General features: G+C 32.9%; 5 protein-coding genes across 6 annotated transcripts; 1 reads left to right on the top strand and 4 right to left on the bottom strand.

Annotated features, from left to right (window-relative positions):
* Positions 1–1,489: 1,489 nt before the first annotated feature.
* LOC130968032 (transcription factor bHLH121) lies at positions 1,490–4,484 on the bottom strand. 2 transcript variants are annotated; one of them, XM_057893113.1, is made up of 5 exons: positions 4,309–4,484; positions 3,194–3,313; positions 2,472–2,589; positions 1,918–2,391; positions 1,490–1,815 (listed from the first exon to the last, which is right to left on the bottom strand). In XM_057893113.1, exons 2-5 carry the CDS (start codon positions 3,295–3,297, stop codon positions 1,693–1,695), a joined length of 819 nt encoding a protein of 272 aa, XP_057749096.1. In that variant the 5' UTR covers positions 3,298–3,313; positions 4,309–4,484; the 3' UTR covers positions 1,490–1,692. The 2 variants fall into 2 exon arrangements, with proteins under 2 accessions (XP_057749096.1, XP_057749095.1); XM_057893112.1 differs by having other exon boundaries at positions 1,492–1,815; positions 2,472–2,599; positions 3,198–3,313.
* Positions 4,485–8,061: 3,577 nt separating this feature from the next.
* LOC130965424 (uncharacterized) lies at positions 8,062–12,458 on the bottom strand. Its single transcript, XM_057890189.1, has 2 exons — positions 12,032–12,458; positions 8,062–8,921 (listed from the first exon to the last, which is right to left on the bottom strand). Exons 1-2 carry the CDS (start codon positions 12,456–12,458, stop codon positions 8,449–8,451), a joined length of 900 nt encoding a protein of 299 aa, XP_057746172.1. The 3' UTR covers positions 8,062–8,448.
* An 884-nt stretch (positions 12,459–13,342) lies between these two features.
* Positions 13,343–14,431, bottom strand: LOC130965422 (F-box/kelch-repeat protein At3g23880-like). Its single transcript, XM_057890188.1, has one exon. It carries the CDS (start codon positions 14,429–14,431, stop codon positions 13,343–13,345), a length of 1,089 nt encoding a protein of 362 aa, XP_057746171.1.
* A 999-nt stretch (positions 14,432–15,430) lies between these two features.
* LOC130966046 (F-box/kelch-repeat protein At3g23880-like) lies at positions 15,431–18,092 on the bottom strand. The gene is made up of 2 exons (XM_057890804.1): positions 16,734–18,092; positions 15,431–15,877 (listed from the first exon to the last, which is right to left on the bottom strand). Exon 1 carries the CDS (start codon positions 18,000–18,002, stop codon positions 16,824–16,826), a length of 1,179 nt encoding a protein of 392 aa, XP_057746787.1. The 5' UTR covers positions 18,003–18,092; the 3' UTR covers positions 15,431–15,877; positions 16,734–16,823.
* Positions 18,093–18,827: 735 nt separating this feature from the next.
* LOC130970486 (translocon-associated protein subunit alpha) lies at positions 18,828–23,038 on the top strand. Its single transcript, XM_057896585.1, has 8 exons — positions 18,828–19,071; positions 19,805–19,978; positions 20,086–20,136; positions 20,399–20,487; positions 21,344–21,421; positions 21,525–21,728; positions 22,119–22,190; positions 22,510–23,038. The coding sequence occupies exons 1-8, from the start codon at positions 19,002–19,004 to the stop codon at positions 22,558–22,560; spliced, it is 789 nt and encodes a 262-aa protein (XP_057752568.1). The 5' UTR covers positions 18,828–19,001; the 3' UTR covers positions 22,561–23,038.
* The last annotated feature ends 4,016 nt before the right edge of the window (positions 23,039–27,054 follow it).

Below are 27,054 nucleotides of genomic sequence, written 5' to 3'. Positions count from 1 at the left end.
CGACAGCGCAGCCCAATAGACTTTCCAATCCATTGGTCTTTTCGTTGGTTATGGCCGCCGCTGTTCCGGCGAACATCAGCATAAATGTGCCGAGGAACTCTGCTGCTACCTAATCATACAAATTTGAAATTAGTTGAGGAAACAGTTACAAGAAAAGTTAGTTATGAAAGGAGTGATTTTTTACTAAGACCCCACCATTATTGTTGATGGATCTGAAACCTCCGAAGAGAGGTGCACCTGGAGTCCCTCGTGTGGCTCGTGTTGATGGTGCTGATGGGATTTCCTCATTATTATAATTCTCCATTATTATTACCCCTCTAAATCTCTTTAATAATTGTTTTGTTCTGTTCTTTAGCTAATTATTCAAGTAGTTCTTGTTCTGTTCTTTGGTGTGAATAGAGCCTTCTCTCTGAATTGATAAAAAACAGTCTGATTGCAATTTGTGAGTTATGCATGAATGTAGGCCTCATATATTAAATAGGAAGTTACCCTTTCAAGAGAAATTTTTGAATATTCTAATAAAATAATTAGAGTGTGCTTGATATATGGGATAATCTCCTTGAATTATAGTAATACTGGATTAAATTACATGAATTTAGTGTTATTGTATTATTATATTTAGTGGTATTCAGAAAGATTTATACTTTTCTGGGGTCAAGAGTGGTTCAAACTTCAAAGCATTTACGATAATAAATCAACAAAAGCAACATCATGTGCAAAATGCCTGCATTCAACGGAGACATTGCAGCTTGTTGGAGAAAAAGAAACAGTGCCTTCCTGCTTCCATTCTGCACTCTTGTGCTTTTTCTTCTCTGTGTAGAACCACCCCATTTTTTTCTTTTTTGTCATTCACTCATAAGCACACCAGTGCATGTAATCTGAGGTTTATTATATAAGAGGTGATTGGACTTTTAGTTTGCTTCTGATGGTTGGATTTGGCATATATTCTTTGAGTGTAACTTCTGTTGTGTCCTACCAACAGGGTTTTGCTTTGTACAATGGTTGCATCTTCCAAGAGTAGTTTCTTGATTGGGAAGGATGAGAACAATCACACACTTGGAGGTCAAAAAAGGGACTCTTCAGTTACCTTCAAGATTGAGGCTTTATACTCCCAAGAAATTTTGAATAGTGAATTAGAAAGGGTAACACAAAAGCACAACCACCAATACTTAGGCCTATCTTGATCTAGCTTATTATATATATATATAAATGATCATTTAAACATCATCCAAAATTAGGCTTATTATATATGCATAATTTCTTGTATAACTAAGAGCTCACAACCCTTGCAAGAGGCCTGAACAAGTGTGTCTTTGGCTTTATGACCCACCATTCTTTTGCTTGTTCAGTTGGTCCTTTTTATGACCATAGGCCACCATTTTACAATTATATAAATTATTCCCTTAAACGTTTTGAAATAGATGGAGTCTCCTTCTCTTGCTATTGGGATTAACCAGTGGTAAATTTCCTCATACAACAACAATAAAATAGAAACACAGCAACAAGACCTGCCAATCTCTTTTCTCCAACAAGAGAAACTTTAAGATTCATTGAATTGGGTAATATATGTTCTCTTGGTACATCAATTAGGTAGTATTCACATTTACATTACACCCTGCTGAGAACAAAAACCAACTCAGGGTTGTTCCAGCAGGTGAACAATGAAACAGGGAGGCATAAATAAGCCCGTTCTCATTCGTTAGCCTTTCTGCTACCATCGACACTACTTGATGAGCTGTCCTGAACACTATGTGACGATGAACTCCCTTCTGACCTCAATGGCTTGCTGCATTTCCTTTTTCCTGACGATAAATCCTGCAAAACCCGAAATTCAAGCACAAAACACCACTTGAATACAGTACTTGTTCAATAACAGCCATTAGTTAATAGTTACCATATTGAGAAAACAACGCTAACCTGATCTGCAGAAGATCCAGGAGTCTTCAACTCAAGGTTTGTGGTGACATCATTTGAAGCCTCACTTTTTTCTGCTTTGCTCTCCCTATCCCTGGGTGGTTTGTTTCTGGTGTCATGTTTACTTGACAAATGGGACCGAGTACCTGGATGAGACGGTGGAGATACATACTGGGCAGATTGTTGTTCAACAAGGGTATTTGGTGCTAAATAAGGAACAAATGTTGAACAGGGGTTAGGGATGACAGACGGATTTTGATTAGCAAAGAATGGGTATGGTTGCAAGGGAATTGAACCCGGAGGGACAGCCATTGGCATTGGGTATGGGTATGATGGTGGAGCCATCATAACTGAATGATCCATTGCAGTCCAAGGAAACATGTTCCTCAGTCGCTGCTGATACTGATTATTCAAGTTTTCAATATCTGTTTTAAGAGAAGCCTTCTCTTCCCTGAGATCGTTTTTCTCTTGAGCCAACTGAAAATTGAATATGATAAAATTATTCCTTTATCGTTTTCAGGTAATGAATGCATCAAATCTAGAAGAGAAAATATTACTTCACGAGATTCTTCATTTAGTGCAGCATATTCATCTTTGAGTTTACCAACTTGAGAAGTAAGATCCTTCAGCAATTGAATTGTATCACCAAGAATGGTTGCTTTGTCATTTTTAGGCCTATCAGGGTCTGAAATTTAGATAGTGATTTTAAGAGAAGTGCCGTCTCATCTGTTCTTAGCATCAAATGACTAGCATATGAATAAATTATAAAGAAACCACGTGCAACAAATTCTGATCCATTCATCAGCATATAATTTCTGTGATGTCAAGTTGAAAATAATAAATTCCAACTTATTTCTTTACAAAGTATTACTAACATTATACAAATTTGAAAACACAAGCAAAATTCATTGTTCCTAAAACATACAACAGCTACACTAAAGTTCTTCATGGGAAAACCAGTACCGAGAGAAAAGTAAAACAAAACAACTAAATTTCTAATTCATATACAGAATGCAGGGTTCAAAGAAGGAAAGTATTTTATAGAAAAAAAATACGTGGAGAATTCTGAACAAGTGAATAATTGCGAGTGCTTTCAACAAAATCCAAACTAATGTGAGGCTTTCGCTATTAGTAGATTATTTAATGAAGGAGTCCCTATGTAAATCATTAGAAAGTCAGGAAGAATAGCAACAAATTAACAGAATATGCCAAGAAGCCATGGAAGTTTTGGTAGTCTACTCAATTTTTCTTATTTTCAGAAGTAAGATGGTGGAGGTACCTACCCAAAATGCTGCCGAGTTCTACAAATTGTTCATTGAGTCGATCCCTCCTTATTTTTTCTCGGTCAGCCTTTTGAGACTTTCTTGCAGCTGTACCATCCATTGGTTCAAATTAGATGCTGCAGATACATAAGATTGAAAAATGAGGTAAATTAACCAAAGGTTACATTATTTGGTTCTACTTTGGAGGAGACAAACCATAATAATCAAATTACAGTTCAAGCATCAATTTTAGCCACATCTGAACACATTCTAGATAACAAAATTTAGTTTCACAGAATTATAACCTAAACTCAAAGTAACTCGGTCATGTGGCGCTTATCAGTTTATTCAGTTATAATCAGCTGTATTTACAACCCTCTCAAGATTTTTTTTTCTCCCATTTAAAACCGTTTGCAGTGTTCTGGTCTATGATTTTTAAGCAATAGACACAGGAACATCTCAATGAAATCTATTACTGGTGAGGGCCACAAAAAATCAACAATTTCTAGTAACAAGATAATCTACTAAAGCTATCAAGCAGGAAAAGGTCAAGATCTAATTTTTCTGACTCCTGAGTTAAAAACTTATTTGATTTCAATCACGAATACCATGTCATCAATTCAAAAACCCTTTACAACAAAGCACATTCATGCAGTTACTTGCAAAGTTTCAATATGTCTAACAATGTAAAATCAAGTAGCTAATCACAATACAAATTTAGGATTAAATAGATCATCAATTTTACTCCATTGACAAATGGGTCACACACAAAACCTAACTTACATGGAATTTAAGCGACTCTAGGGCTTCAACTCTAGTATTTTTAAAGCACAAAGCTCAAATTTTCAAACCCAGAACCAATTTGCCGAACTAACAATGAGCTAGGATCAAGCAAAAATGAAAATTAACATGGGAACAGCACCAAAACCCATTTCAATTAATCCATAAAGATTGGAACTTGAAACAGTAAGACAATAATTTTGCATGCAGAATTGGGTATTGGATGGAATCAAAACTATTCAAGTGTTTAGAAAATTTTCGTGATCAAATGGTAAAAAAGAATGTCTTGTTGATGAAGGAACAATTTATAGAAGCAGCATGAATAAGAAAAGGTGTTGGTGAGAGAATTTACCTGGATTACAGGGAAGAGGGTGCTACGGTGTGTTGGGATTCTTATCTACAATTTTTTGCCCAAAATGAAATCGTCGTATTCTGGTCTTTTGTTGGGTTCTGAGTTGTGACTTGTGACCTTCAAAGAAAGAGAGAGAGAGAGAGAGAGAGAGAGAGAGAGAGAGAGAAGAGTGAAACGGTAGGTCGTTTTGTGAGTGGATAGGAACAAACGACGGTTTTTGTGACGTCGTATATAGAAAAAAGAACCATTAATAATTTCAATTAGGTGTTTATTAATAGAATGTATTCACTATTCAGATAAAAATAAAAATTTAATTTTAATGTATTTTTCGTATAAATAATTTTATAAATATATCTAATTATATAATATTATGTGAGTAAAAATAATTATTTTTATATTAATTGTGTTAATAATTATAAAAAAAATTCTAGAAAATTAAATATAATATAAACCAACTCAGTTAATTCTTTTTTTTTCTAATTCTAAAATTCGAAAAATTAGAGTAATGGAAAGTTGTTTTAATTTTTTTTTTATATTTTTTAACTAGTTAACTATATAATTAAAAATTTTCAAATAATTTCACGTATTTGATTATAAAAGATATTTTTGATTGAGAAAATTTTTTTATATTACTCATTTATCTTTTATTCTTATTTTGAAATATTATTACTCTACAAAGTGTATAAAACTGTTTTCTTCTTTCACATTATTTATTTATTTTAATTTATATTTTTTAAATAATTGCTAAAAGGATATATGAACGATTACTCGTCTAAAATTTGTTGTGACTTGTAGGCTTAGCTTGCTTCCTATATGATAAAAATGTAAATTTTTTGTATACACAAATAATTTATATAGATTTAATATCGATTCTCTGAAATATGATTAGCGATTTAGAGTATGCTTTTATTATATACTATTGTTGTATTTATAAAGGTACATTATTTTATAAGCGACACACTAAAATAATTTGCATGTTGACAACAAAGTTAAAAAAGAAGTCTTATCACTTGCATTTTGTAGTATATATTATATTGTGAAATGGTAAACGAAGTATTTGACTTTGGAATGGTAAACGAAGTAATTGATAGTGATAAGGTTCCTTTTTCAAAGAAAATGATAATCTTGTTTCATTATTGGTACTTTCTAAATGTATAGAAGGGAAGATCTTGTGTCATTAGATTCCGGCATGAGTTATTCTATTCGTTCATTTTTCTTTATTTGTAAGTTGATGGCTTGATGCCATGATGGTTATATATTAAAGTACAGGATGAATGATAAGCATCAAGTTTTCTTTTCTTTTATTTTTCGATTATTAATATTCTTAATACTTTATTTATATATATATATATATTCTTTGTTTCAAGTTGAGTTGCCATGCATGTTTGCAGAGGGAAAGCTTAGTTTAGACAAGGGACATGCCCTAAATTTTTATTAAAAAAATTAGTAATATTTTTTTTAAAAAATAAAAAATAGTTCGGTTGGCTCAAATATTTTACTATGATTTAAAATACTAAAGTTTAATCTTCATCTTTTATTTTGATTGTACAATAATTTTTAGTTTTAAACATTCAAAACATGTTGGGATTTGGACTAAATTCAGTGTATTCGCATTTCGCAACTCTCTATTCAATAAGCAACACTCATTTTACCTTTGAGTTTAAATATAAAAAAATTAGGTATTTTTTATTTATGTAATTTAATATTATTTTATATTTTACTATTTATTTAATTTAATTTTTTATATAATAAAGAATATTAGAATATTCAATAAGTATTAATATTATTGTATTTGTATAAATTGATAAAAAAATTCAATAAATATTATAAATTTTAATATTTGTCCTTCTAACTTTTTTTTACATATTTTACAGAATATATATTCAAATTTTTATATAAAATAATCATAAAAAATCAAAGAATTGATACATTTTTTAAGAGGAAGGCTAATATTTAAGAAGGAAAATGTATAACTTTTACAATATTAACACCTGTAAATAGTTTTTCTACTTTAATGAATCACGAAGAAATTGAGATACAACGTTCAAAAGTTTAAAAAGTTGCATCTTATGAATTTGACCTTTATTTTTTGGAACGAGATCCTAAAAAACGGCTTTAAATTTGGCAATATCACCCAAATCAAAGAGATGAGGTTAGACGAACTTATCTTAAATGGGTTCATATCAAAAAGTATATTGACAATGATTCTATCTGCCCTCCAAAATTTTATTTCAAGTTCCGCCACTGCATGTTTGATTGAAACAAAAAAAAAAATGAACTAATAGAATTACAATTTTAATATACTATTTGAATAAGATAAAAATACTAAAAATGTCTTTTTCTAAGACGTTTACATGTGTCATAATATTATTGGACATTTTTATTAAACCGATTAATAATTTATTTTTTAATAAATCAAAACAAAACCTGTTTATTATAACAACAATAATAAATCTAATTGTCTACATTATAATTATTAGATCTGATTAATTTATACAATTTAAACCGAATTATGTTTAAATTTTTTTATAAAAAATAAATATATTCCTAATTTTTATTGTACAAACATTTAAATTTCTAAAAATGTAAAAATATAATTAAATCTCTAGAAAAAAAAAAAAAAAACCCTAACTCTAGCCCCTTGTCCCTGCCAAGCCCAAATTCAATCTCTCACTAATCTCTCAAGAAAAAAACCTAGCCCTAGGGTCTCTTTCCTCTCCCTTTTTAATTGAAGCTTGAGCTCCTCATCTCTTTGCTCATTGGCTTTCGCAATGTCAAGCTCTCTCCCTCTCTCGTCTCCGGTCTCGCACCCAAGGTTCCCGTCGCCAGTCGTCACCGTCTCGCACTCAGTCGCGCTCGCACGTCTTCTCTGAACTCGTCGTCGCCGGCGGTAGAAGTAGCCGGTCCCGAGACTGATTGTTGGAACCAAATACAGATGGGCAAGTCTCCCTTGACAATTTCTTAATGGAGCTATCTTCAGAAGAGCAGATAAGATTGATCAAGAAAGTAACACTGTTGCTGGAATCACAGCTGGTGCTGTAAGTACCTCCAAAGAGTAGAGTAGGAATTTGGCTGCAGCTTCTGCTGACAACATAGATGCAAAGCTTGAATCCACCTTGTAAGGCTTTAATTTTATGGCCAAATTGTGTCATTTATTTATATCACTAAGTAGAAATATATGTCCAAATGCAGTATAATAAACTATCATAGAAATCCCTAACACCATGATATTTACATAGCCTCTTTAGTAGTTAGCTATCTTAAATATTTACAAAAGCTTTGAATTATGTATGATGATTTTATAAAATTCCACCATAAATATATTCAGAATGTATCAAAGAATTTTGTTGTGTATTTGTGTGACAGTGACTCAGTGAGCATCTGACGTTCTTGTTGGCCTATATCCTTAATGATGATTTTAAATTTCATTTTCTTTAAATTATTTTGCCAATTACCTCAGCAAACTTGGCTTTGATAAGTAGCACAATATGATATGTACTCTCGAAACGAATGGATACTAAAGATTTGGGCAAATGCCATTTAGCTTGGAAACTCAATTGTTGACCAAAAATTGACAAGTTTGGAACTTGATTTAACCAAGAACATGATGAACGAAGGAACAGAAACTGCACAAAGTCATGGTATATACAGGCTCACGCAAGTTTTTTTACTGAAGGATTAGGCATATCCAAATCTTGCAAGTTTTCTATGTGCAGATATTGTACTGCAAACTTGACTGGGCAGGAGATGTTATGTTATCTATCTGAAGTGATAAGTTGCAAGAAAACACAAGACTATAAAACTTCAATTGCATCAGAGCATGTCAATTTGAAAACGAAGCAGGGAATAAAACTCGAGATATTAGGGAAATAAGCAAAATATATCATACCGTCTGTTCTCTATATTAGGAGCGAGCTGTCATCATTGTCCAGCACGAGATGGCACAGATGATACAAATCCTCCATAGTAACAGCATTAGATGTCTCAACTAGAATGTGGCAACTAACATATTACATATTCAGACAGGCCCTACTTGCCGTCAAATCATTTTTTAACAATTATTTCTTTTAAAAATAAATAAAAAGTACTGGTTAAGTAAAACCATGGTCTTTCTACAAAATAACGATATAAGCCTTTTCTTTAGGCCTCTAATAATCTCTTTGACTCGTGGTGGTAGTAGGAGTCCATCTTGTCACAATCTCTTCTTGCGGAGGCAAGCTCCTTTTCCATTTCTGCTACCTTCCCCTCAGCTTTCTTTCTGGCGCTTCTCTCCTCATTCAGCTCAGATTCAAGTTCGGACACCTGTTTCCGAATCACTTCCATTTTCTCAACGAATAACTTAACACCCATGATGCCTTGCTGAAATAGTCCCTGCAGAAAGCTACAGAGATCCATGTGTCCCATGCTGTGGCTGATGAGACCATTGGAATCCAATGCATGACCCTGGACGCAGGAGGGAAGCCCTGCTCCGTCCCCTTCAAAACCACACAAATGATCCGTCTCCGGCGGAGGCAGAAGGGGAGGAGTAGGAGTAGGACTATTCTCCACCAACACCTGTTGATTTTTCCTCTGCTCAGGGTAGACTTCAACTACCTGTTTTGAGTTAGGGACATCTGCAACAAACAGCACTTAGACCATATGGTAGCGAAGCAGATAAAGTTATAATCACAGTTCGAACCGGAAATACTTAAATGCGCTTACGCAAAGGGCTTATTTTGGTGTTAAGGGGAAAGTAAAAGGCACATTGGAGTGGTTCTTTCTCCGAAGGAGACAAGCTTGAACATTGAGGTGGTTTGGGAGACTGTATCATCCGAGTGCAGTACAGTGGAAACTTTGGCTTATTGTTTTCACCCACCAAGAAGGGAAGTGCTGAGCCCATTCTACCTTCAACTCGGAAGAACTGATTCGAAAACAAGGATTTTGGTTTGTCCTTCATGCGCACGAATGGAAACCCAACTCATCTTTTCCTTATCTTTAACTACCTGAAAGAAGTAGAAGAAAGCCGTCAACACTGGGAGCAAGACGAAAGGATTGACAGAGATTCTCGAGGCTTCGGGGTGAAGTTGAGTGGGAGCGACATTGAAGTTGGAAATCGGAGAAAGGAAGTCTGAGACTGAAGTGGGTGAAGATGATCTCATAGAGGTAGAAGAAATCATGATTATGATCATGGAGATGAAGGGTTGAGAAACAAACGCGCTCAGAGGGAGTGCAAGGTAGAAATGAAACAGTAGAGGGATCAAGTGTGGGTTGAAGGAAGTTGAAAGGGTTGGTGATGGAGGACTGTGTGTTTAAGACTTGAGGGTCCACCCAGTCCCAGTTAGTACCAAAATTTTCGGTGGAATTTGATTTCATCTTCCAATTAATGAACGGAGAGCGAAGCTGGGAGAGGAAGAATGATTTCAGAAGGGAGTACGCATTAGGATTGGATTTGAGAAATGCAACAACCTGGTTTTACTGAGAAAGAAGTAAAGATTGAAGATATTTCTATGCATCTTCCTTAGGAGGGAGTGTCGTACATGAGTGTTGGACGCTTCTTCTATATGGGGAAAGATTCTTTACTCTTTAAAATTAGAACTTCATGTTTGGTTTTTAGGAGGGAAAATATAAAGGAAAAGGAAAATGTGATCGTATTCAATGCTCTAAAGCTCCACACGAAAAATTGAAAACCTGGGACCATGGGCTGTATTCAATGATCTGTATTTTGTTTTCCTTTTTTTTTTTTGTCAAACCTGGGACTATGGGCTGGACCAGATCGAGAAACCGAACCCGACCCGAATACACTGAAAAACCCAGACTCGTTCATTAGTTTCGTCATTTTGCTGCCCTAGTTCCTCATAGTGGCACATTCAAATATTTTTTTTACGTACATGAAAATAGAGTAAAAATGTACCAATAATATCAAAATTACATCTTTACTCTTTAATTAATAGAGATTGTAAAATTTTTAAATTTATTCTTTTTAAAATCTGAAAACACATCTCTCTTACTCTTTAGTTTTAAAAAAAAAATTATTAATAAAGATATATATTAAAATTTTAAAAATTAATTTAAATGATTATTTTTTAAAAATCATTTAAATATATTAATAAATTATAATTTATATATAATATAGATAAGTATATTAATATAATTTATTCTATTATAAAACTTTTTTTATTTAAACAATTTTTTTATTATTTAACGGATTTGACTTATTTTTTTTAATATAGATAAGTATATTAATATAGTTTATACATGAAAAGTTAGGCTAAATTTATCTATTAATACGGTTCCATTCAATTAATTAAGTTAAATTATCAATAAACATAAAAGGCAATTATTTAAAGCTATTGTTTTTATTAAGTATACTTACTATTATGATTACGACGAATCCATTTTAAAACTAAGATGAGTCACTGATATAGTAAATGAGTCATAATTCGCTGTCATAAGCTAAACACTTTCTAATGCACTGTGTTGTACTTGTCCTAAACCAAACTAGCCTCACTCAAAACTATTTACAAGAAAGTAACTTAGAAAAGTAAAACAAAATTATCATTTATATTTAAGAATGCATCACCTTATAACGCTTTAATTTTATGGCCAAATTGTGTCACTTATTTATATCACTAAGTAGAAATATATGTCCAAATGCAATATAATAAACTATCATAGAAGTTCCTAACACCATGATATTTACATAACATAGCCTATTTATTAGTTAGCTATCTTAAATATTTACAAAGGCTTTGAAAGTTTAAATTATATATTATGATTTTATAAAATTCCACATAAACATATTCAGAATGTACCGAAGAATTTTGTTATGTATTTGTGTGACAGTGAACATTTAACGTTCCTTAAGATTTATCATATCACGTGACATTCTCTTATTGGCCTATACTCATTTGATGGATTTAGTGCTGAAACCAGCATTTGTTCTTCTTAAACAATTGAATTATATTCAAATAATATATATACCTTATAGTAACATGAAATTAAGAGAAGGCTGGCTCTAAGTTATTGATTAGCACCTCTTTACTTTTAGTGATCTCAGGTTTATATCTCTCCTTTCCTATCTTTCAGTGCCATCTGCATTGTTCATCATATAACTAACTAACATATCTATGGAATAAATACAGGATTTGGTGTCCATTGCTTACCTTATATTATTCTGCTACTACTGAGTATAATCTGATCTTATACAATAAAACAAAATATTTTGAGTTAAATCTTTATTTTATAAAAAATCGGGTAATCAAAGGTACTATTACTGTATCTCACATCTCCCTTTTTTTCAGGTGAATGAATTTATACTGATCGAAGAAAATATAATTGGATGGCACTTTTAATTGTGTTTGCAGAGTGCAAACATAAAGTCTCATGATTATTTTGCTACTAACATATAAGAATACTTTTTGGTATGTTTCTAATTGTTTACTACATCAGCTAATTCTACTTTAACTTTTATATCCACCATCCCTCAAAAATCCGATTATAAAACCTCTAAATTCACACATTACTTAAAAAATCCATTGAATGATTAAGATTACCAGCAGAATGCACAGGTGATATTTATATGTTGTTATATGAGAAGCAAATGAATCAGAAGCTATCCCTAACTCCCAAAATAAAACAACAAGCCCCAACTAAAGGATTTCTAGAAGTAACCATACCAAGACCATCAAACCTTAAAGCAGAAATTGATAAATTAAAATCAAGTTATGGAGGAACTGCACCATACCAAGAGGAATTGTGGCGAAAAGGGGCCGAGACGACTGCGAGCGGAACGAAGGAGTGGGATTGACTGCGAGACGGTGATGAGACAGGGAGTGACGAAGACAAATCCCGGGACTTGCGGCGTCTGCCGCCAGCGACGACGAGGGCAAGAATGGCGCACGATTGCGACTGAGTGCTAGACCGAAGACAGTGAAAGATACCGGAACCAAGAGAGCGACGATGAGCTTGAGTACGACACCAGAGACAGTGAGAGAGACCAGAACTGAGAGAGGGAGAAAGCTTGGGCGGGAGAGCACGCAGTGAGCCACAAAGTTCGAACTTGAAATTGGAGCTTGAAGTTGAGGGAAGAGACTTAGGATTGCTGAACAATGTCGTTCTTGCAACTTGCAAGTTAAAAGAAAGAAAAAAAGAAAAGCATGACCCGGTCCCATTATGTAAATGGACTGAATTGAACCGGATTTAATGGTTATAGACTTATAGAACAATTAGGTTTATTCATGTTATTATAAAGACCCTTTTTTTTTTTAATCTTTCAATTATTAAACTGGTTTATTAAATGTATCCAATCATAGTTTGACACCTAAGCATCTTAAAAAAAAGTGTTTTACGGTAACTTTATGGGAATTTCCAAATGTTAAATTCCGTTTTACACACCCTAAATTACATGGAATAAATAAAAGTATTCTGATTACATAAATTGAAATTTATTACATCATAAAATTAGAAATCCAACAAAGAAGTTTACTAAATTCTTTACTCCATCTACCTTACCTTATTTCATAAATCCAAACATAGTCTTTCAAGCAATTAAAACTCTAAAAGATTAAAAAATATATTTTATTCTTTATTTCAGATTTAAGAAAAGAAAAAAAAGGTCAAATGGATCAAGCCCCATTTCATTGCAGACAAGTGAAAACACTCCCATGCAAAGTTTTCTCAATTTCTTATTCTTATTTTCCAATAAAGTTGCCATCGAATATAGTTTGAAGGAACCAAAAATGACAGGCATAGTACTACCCAGAAAATTTACAGGTATACGAACTCAAAAAAGTTATTTGTATTGGAATATATATATATATATATATATATATATATATATATATATATTATTTTATTTTTTTTTGAAAAAAGGAAGACAAGAAGTCCATTAATCCTAAAACAAAACATTCAATACAAAATTCAGAAGACATATGTTGAATCCGGATAGAAGATACATATAAAACACCTTATCAAAGATGCTCCTAAATTCAGTTACTTGCTGAAACATGCACACCAGAGCCTGGAAACAACTTTTGATATCTCATGTGTGAACACCCTACTTTCTTTGTTCTTCCCCAGTGCCGCCAAACTCGTCCGGAAGTGACAGTAAACTCTCAGTAAACATTACCATCTTCGAGTCATTATCACGATCACGACAACTAATTCTTAGAGACTTCACCGATACACCTTTATCGCTGACTTTGACCAACTCATTGTTTTTGGTGCCAACAAGTTCACCTTTAGTGAAACACAAAGGGTGGATTACGTGAGCATAAGGAAGCACAACATTGAGCCTAGTCCAAGATAACTCCTTCATTACCCAGATCTCAGTCTTCTGGTCTTCCGTGAAGTTCAAGTAAGATATCCCAAGGCATCCAGCAAACAGCTTTAACAGCCGACGGGAACCGCCTGACGTTGGAAATGACACCATTGATAGATGCTTTCCGGCTAAGTCGAAGGCAACAATCACAAAATTCACTTCCATATCTTTAACGGCTAACCAATAAAGAACCCCGTTACAAAACAGTGCACAATCAACGGTAACCAAATGGGGAGGAAGATGACCACACTCAATTTCTTTCCAGAAATTGGTTCTAACAGAAAAATATTCCCACTGAGGTTTCCATTTATGTCCGATACCACCCCATCCTACTACTACTAAATAATCATCACAAGATTCATCATAGCCAAGACCACCCCAACAAGGAACATCAGGGTCAGCAACAGGGTACGGCACTGATCTGTGAGAACCCGTTACAGGGTTCCACAGAAGGAGTGGAGCGCCGTGAACATGAATGCGCAACAGTATGAAGCCCCTACATGAACCTAGAATACTAAGGCAGAAATGACGACAACTAAGAGGAAGCTGAAGGGCGTAATCGCCGTGAATCGAAGCTTCCAGATCTACACAACGAGCCTCGGGAACCTCACTCGACAAGTACAAAAGCCTAGTGTTCTTATTGGTGGGTGCGGCATCAGCAGTATCGTAATGCAATATTGCAAAACGTGAATCGGAAATCAAAGAAAGCCATTGTTTAGAGACGCACCTGAACCGAATTAGGGATTTTACCGGCAACCATACTAGGATTTTCTCCACCAATTCGAGAGGGAGAACCATAGCTTCAGCCTCAGCCTCGTGCTTCATCTTCTCAAATCTCGGAGGAGAGTGGAGAGGGACCGCGTCTGACTGAGTAGTTCGCAGAGGCAGAGACAAAGCACAGCAACGCAGATAGACCAGAAAGTGTGGTGCGACGGCGGTAGAAGGAGTGGTGGCGGTGCTGGGTGCTGAATAGTGAATATGATAGATTTTTTTTTTTTTTTGGTAATGTGAATATGATAGATGTTTATTGGTTTTGCATTAGATTAGTTGGTTAATTTTTTTTTCATCTTCCAATTTTTTGGTATTTATTTTCCAGTCGTTATTATATAAAAAAATAGACTCTAAAATGGGCTCAGCGTGATTGTTTATTTGGGCTTTGGCCCAAAGTTAATAAAAGAAGAAATGCAACTATACATAATGTTCCAAGTTCAAAAAAATAAAACGATACATATTGTTCCTGAGGAAAAAAAAAACTACAAAATGTGAAGAATTTTCATGGGAATAATCTAAAACTACTATAATTATGTGTGTGTCTGTGTTTTTGTGGCTAAAATTTTTTAATCCAATTCTGTTGGTGGTGCATGTGATTTTATTTTGATATGAAAATAAGTAATCGTCCGATTACTTTGTAAGTTAATTTTTAAAATTTTTTTTAATATCAAATTGGAGGTTCCAATTTGTTTGTTGTGATTGTTAAAAAAAAATTCATAAATCGGAGGGTTCGATTTATGTTACTAAATAATTACATGGTCTGATTTTTATTCCAAAAAAAAAATCGGAAAGTCTGATTTTCATATTTTAAATAAAAAAGTTTTACATTTGAAAATAATACTTTTATCATCCATAATCTTAAGAAACACCATTTTCACCCTAATATCAAAAATAATTTGCGTGTTTTTTGTCCCATTTTTAAATAAAAAATTGAAACTATACAATTAACATTTTAACAATAAATTCATACTATAATAATAACAATAATAATAATAATAATAATAATAATAATAATAAGTCAAATTTTTCTAATTTTGATCGAACTAATTTAGTGCTTTTTTAATTGGAGGCTGGATTGAAATTGAATTGTGTTGAATCTTATACATTTATTTATTTATTTTATATACTTTATTTGCTATTTTTGCTTCTTCGATGAATAGGATAATAGAGTCATTACTTGCCACGAAAATGGACCAATAAGAGAGTGACAAACCAGACGCAACTGAAACGACACTGTTCTGATGTCGTCTTGTGATTTGGGAAAAACATGAATCTCACGAACACAAACATTACAAATCTCTATGCTTCTTTCGGAGTGTTGAAAATTCCACATTTATCACAACACCACCATCACCAATACCAACCCTAGGGAGAAGAAAAGGACCCTCCTTTCACTCATGGCTTCCGTCAAAACCTTCTGGATTTTCTCTCTCGTTTCTCCTCCTCGCTTCTCCTTTTGCTGCCGTGGTTCTTCATGGTGGCACATTCAAATGTTTTTTTCTACATACATTAAAACAGAGTGAAAATGTACCAATAATATCAAAATTACATCTTTACTCTTTATTTAATAAACTATCATAAAAGTTCCTAACACTATGATATTTACATAACCTACTTATTAGTTAGCTATCTTAAATATTTACAAAGGCTTTGAAAGTTTAAATTATCTACGATGATTTTATAAAATTCCACATAAACATATTCAGAATGTACCAAAGAATTTTGTTGTGTATTTGTGTGACAGTGAGCATTTAGCGTTCCTTAGGATTTATCATATCACGAGACATTCTCTTTCTTAGCCTATACTCATTCGTTGGATTTAGTGCTAAAACCAGCATTTGTTCTTCTTAAACAATTGAATTATATTCAAATTAAATATATACCTTATAGTAACATAAAATTAAGAGAAGGCTGGCTCTAAGTTATTGATTAGCACCTCTTTACTTTTAGTGATCTCAGGTTTATATCTCTCCTTCCCTATCTTTCATGCCATCTACATTGTTCATCATATAACTAACTAACATATCTATGGAATAAATACAGGATTTGGTGTCCATTGCTTACCTTATATTATTCTGCTACTACTGAGTATAATCTGATCTTATACAATAAAACAAAATATTTTGAGTTAAATCTTTATTTTATAAAAAATCGGGTAATCAAAGGTACTATTACTGTATCTCACATCTCCCTTTTTTTCAGGTGAATGAATTTATACTGATCGAAGAAAATATAATTGGATGGCACTTTTATTTGTGTTTGCAGAGTGCAAACATAAAGTTTCATGATTATTCTGCTACTAACATAACAAAACATTAAACTTGCTGAATCTGGATAGAAGATACATATAAAACACCTTATCAAAGATACTCCTAACTTCAGTAACTTGCTGAAACATGCACACCAGAGCCTGCAAACAACTTTTGATATCTCATGTGTGAACACCCTACTTTCCTTGTTCTTCCCCAGTGCCGCCAAACTCGTCCGGAAGTGACAGTAAACTCTCAGTAAACATAACCATCTCCGAGTCATTATCACGACAACTAATTCTTAGAGACTCCACCGATACACCTTTATCGCTGACTTTGACCAACTCATTGTCTTTGGTGCCAACAAGTTCACCTTTAGTGAAACACAAAGGGTGGATTCCAGGAGCACACAATGGGTAGATTCCATGAGCATAAGGAAGCACAACATTGAGCTTAGTCCAAGATAACTCCTTCATTACCCAGATCTCAATCTTCTGGTCTTCCGTGAAGTTCAAGTAAGATATGCCAAGGCATCCAGCAAACAGCTTTAACAGCCGACGGGAACCGCCTGACTTTGGAAATGACACCATTGATAGATGCTTTCCGGCTAAGTCGAAGGCAACAATCACAAAATTCACTTCCATATTTTTAACGGCCAACCAATAAAGGATCCCGTTACAAAACACGGCACAATCAATGGTAACCAAATGGGGAGGAAGATGGCCACACTCAATTTCTTTCCAGGAATTGGTTCTAATAGAAAAATATTCCCAATGAGGTCTCCATTCATGTCCGTCACCCCATCCTACTACTACTAAATAATCATCACAAGATTCATCATAGCCAAGACCACCCCATAAATTGTTTGACGAGCCAAAACCCATCCAACAAGGAACATCAGGGTCAGCAACAGGGTACGGCACTGATCTGTGAGAACCCGTTACAGGGTTCCACAGAAGGAGTGCAGCGCCATGTACATGAATGCGCAACAGTATGAAGCCCCTACATGAACCTAGAATACTAAGGCTGAAATGGCGACAACTTAGAGGAAGCTGAAGCGCGTAATCGCCGCGAATCGAAGCTTCCAGATCTACACAACGAGCCTCGGGAACCTCACTCGACAAGTACAAAAGCCTAGTGTTCTTATTGGTGGGTGCAGCATAATGCAATATTGCAAAACGTGAATCGGAAATCAAAGAAAGCCATTGTTTAGAGACGCACCTGAACCGAATTAGGGATTTTACCGGCAACCATACTAGGATTTTCTCCACCAATTCGACAGGGAGAACCATAGCTTCAGCCTCAGCCTCGTGCTTCATCTTCTCAAATCTCGGAGGAGAGTGGAGAGGGACCGAGTCTGACTGAGTAGCTCGCATAGGCAGAGACCAAGCACAGCAACGCAGAGAGACCAGAAAGTGTGGTGCCACGGCGGTAGAAGGAGTGGTGGCGGTGCTGAGTGCTGAATAGTGAATATGATAGATGTTTATTGGTTTTGCATTAGATTAGTTGGTTTTTTTTTTTTTTTTCATCTACCAATTTTTTTTGGTCTTTATTTTCCAGTCGTTATTATATAAAAAAAATAGACTCCAAAATGGGCTCATCGTGATTGTTTATTTGGGCTTTGGCCCCAAAGTTAATAAAAGAAGAAATGCAACTATACATAATGTTCCAAGTTCAAAAAAATAAAAACGATACATAATGTTCCTGAGGAAAAAAAAACTATACAAAATGTGAAGAATTTTCATGGGAATAATCTAAAACTACTATAATTATGTGTGTGTGTCTGTGTTTTTGTCCCATTTTTGAATAAAAAATTGAAACTATATAATTAACATTTTAACAATAAAACGATTTATTATGAAACATTACATAATTTAATAAAATTTAATTGATTTTAAAAATGACTTTAGGTTCAAAAGTCACTCTTATTCATAATAATAATAATAATAATAATAATAATAATAATAATAATGTAAGTCAAATTTTTCTAATTTTGATCGAACTAATTTAGTGCTTTTTAATTGGAGGCTGGATTGAGATTGAATTGAAACCTCATAATATTGAATCTTATACTGTTATTCATTTATTTATTTTATTTTATATACTTTATTTGCTATTTTTGCTTCTTCGATGAGTAGGATAATAGAGTCATTAATTGCCACGTAAATGGACCAATAAGAGAGTGACAAACCAGACGCAAGTGAAACGACACTGTTCTGATGTCGTATCGTGATTTGGGAAAAACATGAATCTCACGAACACAAACATTACAAATCTCTATGCTTCTTTCTGAGTGTTGAAAATTCCACATTTATCACAACACCACCATCACCAACACCAACCCTAGGGAGAAGAAAAGGACCCTCCTTTCACTCATGGCTTCCGTCAAAACCTTCTGGATTTTCTCTCTCGTTCTTCTCCTCCTCGCTTCTCCTTTCGTTCAAGGTCAGCTACCCCCCAAATTGTAGATCTAGATCTGCTTTTGAACTACGATCCATGCATGTTTCTGTTGCCATGATCTGTTATTGGATTTGTCATGGAAATGAAGATTCCTTTCAACTTTTTCTTTCTTTAATTGCTACCCGAGTGGTTCTCTTTTCAGCTCCGGTTTTGAGCTTTGATCTGCTTTTAGCTCCGTTGAATTTTGACTTTTTGTGATTATGACCATTGTTGGAAATCGTGAATTTGTTTTTTTTATCAGCTTTGTTTTGTTAATATGAGTCCACGGCATTACCCTTCTGAGGAATTGAGCTATGGATAGTGAAAAATATAATTTTTTTATTATAAATTTTTTTTTGGCACTTGACTACTGCCATTATATTTTAGGACCAATTATGGAAACATTCAGCAGCGTTTAAATAAATTTGATGTTGATTTGTTAGTGAATTTTTCAAAGCGAATTCTCAATTCGAATCATGAATCTCGTGAAGCGTTGACAAAATTTTATGCCACTAAATGAATGCTACATTTATCTGGTTTTGTTCATATGCATGGTTGTTCTGTTAGCATGGTTTTGATTATAAGCTTGATAGAGCTTGTATTTTAGTATTTTACTCTCTCTGTGATATTTTGGTTTATTTGCTCTCATTCCCTACTGACAAATAACTTGTATGCATGTTTGTTTTTATGCATTCTGTGCATGACCATGATTGAAGTTATTTCTTTTCTTCTTTGCTAGTTGCTAGGTGCCAGTCTGATTCAGATTCAGATGAAGCTGTGGACACTACCACTGAAGAATCAAATGATATTGGCATCGTTGGTGATGATGTCCAAGATTTTGGTGATGCGACGACCTTCCCTGCTGCTCCTGGAGTTGATACCATATGTGTTTTTCCGAAAAATAGTGCAAGATGTAATAGTCATTCTACTTATCCCACAAAAATGTGATTTTCAATGTATTCTTTTATTTGTATTTTTTCAACTGTGGATTGATTTTATTTTATTTTTCATGTGATGCAGTGATAACAGCTGGAGAAGAGACAGAACTGCTTGTTGGTTTGAAAAATGATGGTAACTCAATAAACTTTGATACATGTGATTTTAGCAATGCAGTATCCTGCTTATAGATTTCTGTCCTACTATTGTGCATTTCATTTTTGTCTTATAACCCGCGTTTAAAAATAAACATTTCTTCAGTTTATGTTACATCATTTTTCTTAATAGTTTCTGAGTTCCCTGTTGTTAAAGGCCAGCATTTAAGCAATAAAAATAAATAAATAAATAAAGTTCTCATCCATTAGCTGATTTCATTTGTTATATGGACTGAAAACAGGTGATTCAAGCATGAATGTCATTGCAATTAGGGCTAGTGTTCACCTGCCGTTTGATCATCGTCTTCTTGTCCAAAATCTTACTGCTCAGGTAATAATTTGTCATTGAATTTGGTTATTTGCTTGCGTTCAAGAACTATGCTTCTGAAATTACTCTCAGTTTCATGCTTGTTTAGGTCATTAGGTGTTATGAACTTATGCTTCTAAATGATGTAAATGGTGGAGACCCTCAAGAATTTAGGTCAATATTGGGAATAAGGTTTTTATTTTGAAACTGAGAATTTCAAATACTCCAAAAATTAGTTCGGGTAGCAATACATGCAAACTTATATAATGTTGGGTTGTTGCAATCTTTAACACATGCTATGATCTGTATTGTCTGGGTGGGTACACATAACTGACAGAAGGTGGAAGATAGAACAAAGTTTCGTTTTCTTAAAAGACTGGATTTTGATACATCTATTGTTTGATCTTCTCAGAATTTAAATTGTGTTATTTGGTATCTCTATCCAATGGCTTTTTAGCAGGTTTGCATATAAAATCTATGGATATGACACCTCTGCTGTGCCACCATCTGCTATATGCATAAAAAGAAAGAAGAAAAGAGAAAGAGGGGGGGGGGGGGTTGATGATGGGGGTGTAGTTAACTAGTTATGATATTTCCCATTCCCTTTTTAATTTCTCCAGAGTCCCTTTTATCACATATGGTAGCCTATCATTTTGAAGCTAGAGATTCAGAATACCCAAACATATCTCTGCTTTGACAGCTTTTCCAATTTTCTCCAATTCCTTTTTTCATCTAGTAGCTAATATGTTGTTGAAACTTTGTACCATGACTACATAGCTGACCCTCGAAAGGGCTTGTACCATGTCATTAAGACTATACTGATTCTGGAAGTGGTGGCCAGCATATATGATTTAAGTATAAACTTTTGTTGTAATTTCAGGTTTTCAACAATGGTACCGTGCCAGCTTCTGCACAGGCTACATTCCCATATGAATTTGCTGTAAGCAAGTTCTTGCAGGTATTTCCATTGTTTTGAAGGTCAATGCTACTTTTGCTTCTTGCTCGGAACATCACAAAGCAGTTACATACGCATTATACCTAATTATTTTTCTTCTGTGCAGCCTGGAACTTTTGACCTTGTTGGCACTATTTTGTATGAGATAGACCAGCATCCTTACCAGAATACCTTCTTTAACGGCACTATTGAAGTTGCCGAGGCCGGTGGCTTTCTTAGCATGGAATCTGTCTTCCTTGTTACTCTTGGAATTGCCCTCCTCGTCCTCCTGGGGCTATGGATTCATGGTCAAATACAACACCTATCTAAGGTATTAACAATCTCTCTACTTTTTCAAAAGTAATCCAATATTAAATGGATTGCTAATCCCAGTTGCAGTAGCTTCAGAGTTTCCGTTGGTCCTGATTTATCATTGGACTTTTATTTGTTTGTTCATTGCTAACTACCATATGTCATGAGGTCACAAGTCAATTCATTATTTGGAGAGATCATGTTAGTGTGTGTTGTTTTAACTGATATGGATGGTGTCAGATGTCATATAGATTGGCTTTTTTACGTTTTTTTTTTTTGTTCAAGCATATGTAATATTGAGAAACGAAGCTGATTATGATTTAAATTATAAAATAAATCTCTAAACTTTTTGTCTATCTCTCAAGCCACTTTCATACTCTTTCTGATAATGTTATGAATATTTTCTCAGAAAACAAAGAGGGCTCCAAAGGTTGAAGTTGGGACTAGATCAACAGATGCTTCAATGGATGAATGGCTCGAGGTTTGTATGAATGCCATATATATCGGATTCCATGTCTCCTGCAGCATTTTTAATGCATGCTCTAGGAGAATTTATAGCCACGTTTTTTTTTTCATTTATAACATTTTCTAGAAGTTACATAAAAAATCAGAAATCAGTGGCTGTGAATGTTCCTGTAGAACAAATTAAATGTGCTTCAAGAGCATGCAAGCATCTCTCTCTCTCTCTCTTGCAGTTCTGTTTTAAAGTTGTGTTTTTGTTATCCTCCTTCACTTTTCTTAATAATATAAAACATTGCTAAGCTTCTGAAATCTGTCCATTTCCTGTTTTTTGACACCAGGGAACTGCTTATGCTCAGTCAAATGCAAACAAATCAAAGAAGAAGAAGTAGATGAACAAATACTTTCAAGTTTCAGCCACACAAGAGTCTACCATGGAGTGAAGAATCATGTAACTCAGATTAGATTGGAGAGTTTAAACTTTAAAGAGAGCATGAGGAAATAGTTTTAAAATTTAGGCTGAAAGTTCTGCCCTTCTCTGTTGTAGTTTAAAAGAAGTTTCTACATTTTTTTTTACTTATCCCAATGAAGTTGAGTTTTTTTTTTTTTTTTTTCTAAGAAAAACTAACAGGCATATCCGAGTTAGGAAGGATACCACAACTTTTGTTTCTGTTAGAATTTTTGTTAGATAATGTTCGATTTCACTATATTTTCCGTGTTTACTATGGGTGGTGAACTTGGAATTTTGGTTTCTGGTTTCGGGTCCCTGTTTTCCCGTTTTACATTCATTAATCATTATTATAGGCAACTGACATGGCATGTAATAGTTTCTTCTGAATATGAATACTGGTGGTTGGGTATTTTGAAAAAGCTCGTAGTAGACACTAAATAAAAAAAAAAAGGGCTCTACTAAAAGTGAACTTGCCTCTTAATTATAGCAAATTTGGATAAATTTGATGTTTCTATTTTCTTAATAATGCTAAAGTGTATTTTGGTCTCTTAAGACTTAAATTAGTCAGATAAAGTAATCTGATCCCGTAGTCTTTTTAAGATGACAGTCTTCAATTTGAATGAGTAAAGTGGTAATTAAGTCTTTGAGGATATCGACCTCAAACTAATTAGTTTTTGAAAAAAAGAATATTAATTAAGTCTTCTATGAAAGCAAGAGTATTAATTAACGTTTTTGAAGTGAAATTTTACATGTTTTGTTAGGATTTATGGTAAAATAAAGAGTAATTAATGATGGTTATATGGAAGTTCATAAGACAATAAATGTTTCACAATCTAAAATATCACCATTCCCATATTCTTGTAACAGTAACGAGACATATTAGTAGATAACGGTATCCGTAAACAGAAGAATATAACATATTCACTGGTTGTTATCATAGAGGATCTAATTAATACTTTTATTTTATTTATGAACTAATTAGATATCGAAATTTTTAAAGATCAAATTGTCACTTTACTCATTTTAAAGAAACCACTTTTATTGACCCATGTATAATTTTCAACCAACATCTCTCTTTACATAATGTGGATATATCTGATTCAATCATGTTACGTGTACACTAAAAATTAATTACTAAAATACCAATTAAAATATAAAACACACATTAAAAATAAGTTAAATAATATATATATTTATACACAAATATATAATAATTGATTTAGTAGTTAATTTTTAATATATACATGGTATTTTTTAATTTTATTTATGGTATAATATCTTAAACTGGTTTATATTACTTAATAAATTAAAATTAGTAGACACTAACTAAATCACAAGATTCAATTCGAAAACTATATTGACCATGTCTACTGGCCATTATAATGTTATGGTGGTATTTAACTATCAGTATACTAAAAGTTGTGAGACAAAAATTTGCCTAAATGTTAACATGGGTCACATTATTTTAAAGTTGAGATCTTAATGGATTATTTTTAATTCAAATTGACTTATCCTCCAGTTTTAGAACCTGAAATGAAAATTACATCTAACTATTATCATGTGCTATACTTGAGCTTATATTTAATAAATGCCGTTCATAGTAGGAGGCTTTAGCTACTTAGCAAAATTAATTTAAGACTATAAATAGCATAAGCAAGTTTAGATTCTTTGGAAAGTGATAGCCAATTCTATAGACTAATTCACTAGAAATTAGCAAAACGTCATAATTTTATTTCTATAATTGATAGAGTTTTGCAATCCTATAACTATATCATATATCCAAAAAAAATCATAATGAAAAGATGGATCATAATTCATAATCATGGCAACAACGAATGTCTATGAAATATCTAAATAGGTGTACCTAGAAACTAAAATAGTGGCAATTATTAATTATAACAAGAAAAAATATCTTATAGATTTTAGCCTTTTTATCTTGGAGAGTAAAAGCCTAAAAGGCATTTGAACCCTTATAAAAGACTAGGATATTAAATTATAGGTCTTATTGATTATAATAAAAAATATTTTTCAAGAATAAAAATTGTCTTTTTTATAATAGAAAAAAAAATACATCATATGCAATACATACTCTTTTTAAAAATTTAGTTAAAATTGTCAACTTTATATTTAACTTCACTCTTCAAAATAAATAATTTTGTACATTATTCCTTACATAGCTACCTGCTAAATAGATAACTATACAAACCATGTATATATGCATAAATTAATTATTATAACATAATCTGCCTATTTTACCTAACTACTTTTAGAATTTATTTTTTCAAGAGTAATTAACGAACAATCTAATTGTTTTCAATGATTTAAAATCTGATGATGTTATTACTAACCGTTGACATATAATAGAGAACCAACATATGACATATTTGATGACAATTCACATTAAAAAAAAAGTTACTATTTTCCCACTATTACATATTTGTCACGGAAGTAAATATTCTTAGCTTGTTCTGATTTCTTATAGTAAGACTGAACTTTATATTTGAATAAATTGTATAACACTTTACTTTTTAAAATATAAAATAAAATAAATTGTTAACCCTAAACTAATATGGCTCAGGTTAAATAAACTTATGATGGAAGTTACAAAGGTTTAAGTCTATTTGGTTCATAAAAAAAATTAGGCTTTGAATTTGGTCTCTAAACAATACCAATGTGTGTTAAATTGATTATTCTAATAATTTTTTTATTTTTACATGCACGTCACTTGTTAGGAGACCACTTTAATAGACACTAAAAATGTCATTTTTTTTTTAAAGATGTTTATATGTGTCATGTTATTATTGGACATTTTTATTAAATCAGTTAATAATTTATTTTTTAATAAACTAGAACAAAATCAGCTTATTATTTATAGCAACAATAATAAACTCAATTGTCTGTATTATAATTATTAGACCCGATTTGATCTGATCGAATTACACAATCTAAACCGAATATCTTTAAATTTTTTTATAAAAAGACAAATATATCCCTAATTTTTTGTTTTGCGGACATTTAAATCTCTAAAAATTAAAAAATACAATTAAATTTCTAAAAAAAGATTTATTGTTATTGTTATAAAAAAATCGGTTTTATCCTAATTTGTTAAGAAATTAAAAAATAATCAGTTCATTAATACGTCCAATAATAATGTGACACGTAAACGTCTTTACAAAAGAGATGTTTTACGCGTCTTTATAGAAACATCCCTCACTTGTTAAGTGTCATATAGCACCTTAAAATCGTAATATGTGACAAACTTTAGTTTATAAGTGGACAACTATCAATAACACATTAGTAAAAATTTAACAAAAAAGACAACTTGACTCATTGTTTTTTATTTTTGAGAAAAATTTATCTTGCATATTCGTAATTATCAGGATACATTAACCGAAAATTAAAGAGAGGATCAACTTTACTCAATGTGGTATCTTTTAAAGGCTACATTGACTCATAGGTGATATTTCAAAAATCAAAAACATTTTAAGCATCAAGCTATTGTGGAATACAACTTTTGCAACAGTAGCCTTTTTTTTCTTCCTATCAATAGTCACAAGACTAAGGGCTATGCTTCACAAGGAATTATGCATCTTCCTATTCTCTCTTTTCTTTTAAGTGGTTCAATCATATTATAGTTGGTCAGCATAATCAACTACTTTACATGAAAAAATTTATACAGGTGCATGTGTGATCATGTTGTCTTTATTATGCTCGAATGCAGAAGCATCACTTTGTTCATAATCCTTTCTGTTATTCTCATAAAACTTCATGTGATACAGTTGATGAACTAAGTAATTAGTTGAAGCATGTGGTTCACGCCACCTCATCTTTTGGAACTTCAAAGTTGAAATTTTATTTGACCTTCGTTTGCCATTTCTCTTTTTTCTTAATTGAATTACCAACATTTGTCAAACATAATTTTATATTTGTGTATCCGTAAATATAAATAAATACAGTCTTAGTTAAAAGATTAAGTGTTAACTGGTTTAGTTAACTTGCTGTTATGTTATATACTTTCTGTTTTCTGTTAAAAGTTGAGAGTAAAACAAATCAACCTTTTTTCACTTGTGAAGAGTACAAGAAAGCATAAACCGTTCTTTCTCCTTGTCAACACATTAAACACTATGAAGTAAACTTAACAAGTGACGAAATGCATTTATTAGAGACCTTTAAAGTAGGTTGAAACAGATGTTTGACATTAAGATACACTTAGCTGTATGGTTGAGAGTTCATAACACATTCAATGAAAGATAATGCCATTTGCTTTGCAAGGAAACTGCTACACATGCCCTTAATAATGTCTTTTTCTTTCTGTGTAATGTAGTCAGAAACAGGGTCCCTTGAACCATGTGATGACCTTAATTTCATTGTCGGTGAGCCTAACTTAGAAGATATACAATACCCAACATTTATATGTATATATATATTAAGCTTA

Source organism: Arachis stenosperma, chromosome 3 (genome assembly GCF_014773155.1).
Source record: "Arachis stenosperma cultivar V10309 chromosome 3, arast.V10309.gnm1.PFL2, whole genome shotgun sequence".
NCBI lineage: Eukaryota > Viridiplantae > Streptophyta > Magnoliopsida > Fabales > Fabaceae > Arachis > Arachis stenosperma.
This window is presented reverse-complemented; position numbering and strand designations above follow the sequence as displayed.

Coding starts and splice junctions, on each gene's coding strand:
- LOC130968032 (XM_057893112.1), bottom strand. CDS start 3,297: ATGGATGGTACAGCTGCAAGAAAGTCTCAAAAGGCTGACCGAGAAAAA. Junction 2,392..2,471: donor TAAATGAAGAATCTCGTGAA/GTAATATTTTCT, acceptor TTCAATTTTCAG/TTGGCTCAAGAGAAAAACGA. Junction 1,816..1,917: donor CTGGATCTTCTGCAGATCAG/GTTAGCGTTGTT, acceptor CGGGTTTTGCAG/GATTTATCGTCAGGAAAAAG.
- LOC130965424 (XM_057890189.1), bottom strand. CDS start 12,458: ATGGGACCGGGTCATGCTTTTCTTTTTTTCTTTCTTTTAACTTGCAAG. Junction 8,922..12,031: donor TTTCGCCACAATTCCTCTTG/GTATGGTGCAGT, acceptor TGTTTGTTGCAG/ATGTCCCTAACTCAAAACAG.
- LOC130965422 (XM_057890188.1), bottom strand. CDS start 14,431: ATGAAGCACGAGGCTGAGGCTGAAGCTATGGTTCTCCCTCTCGAATTG.
- LOC130966046 (XM_057890804.1), bottom strand. CDS start 18,002: ATGCGAGCTACTCAGTCAGACTCGGTCCCTCTCCACTCTCCTCCGAGA.
- LOC130970486 (XM_057896585.1), top strand. CDS start 19,002: ATGGCTTCCGTCAAAACCTTCTGGATTTTCTCTCTCGTTCTTCTCCTC. Junction 19,072..19,804: donor CGCTTCTCCTTTCGTTCAAG/GTCAGCTACCCC, acceptor CTTCTTTGCTAG/TTGCTAGGTGCCAGTCTGAT. Junction 20,137..20,398: donor TGTTGGTTTGAAAAATGATG/GTAACTCAATAA, acceptor GACTGAAAACAG/GTGATTCAAGCATGAATGTC.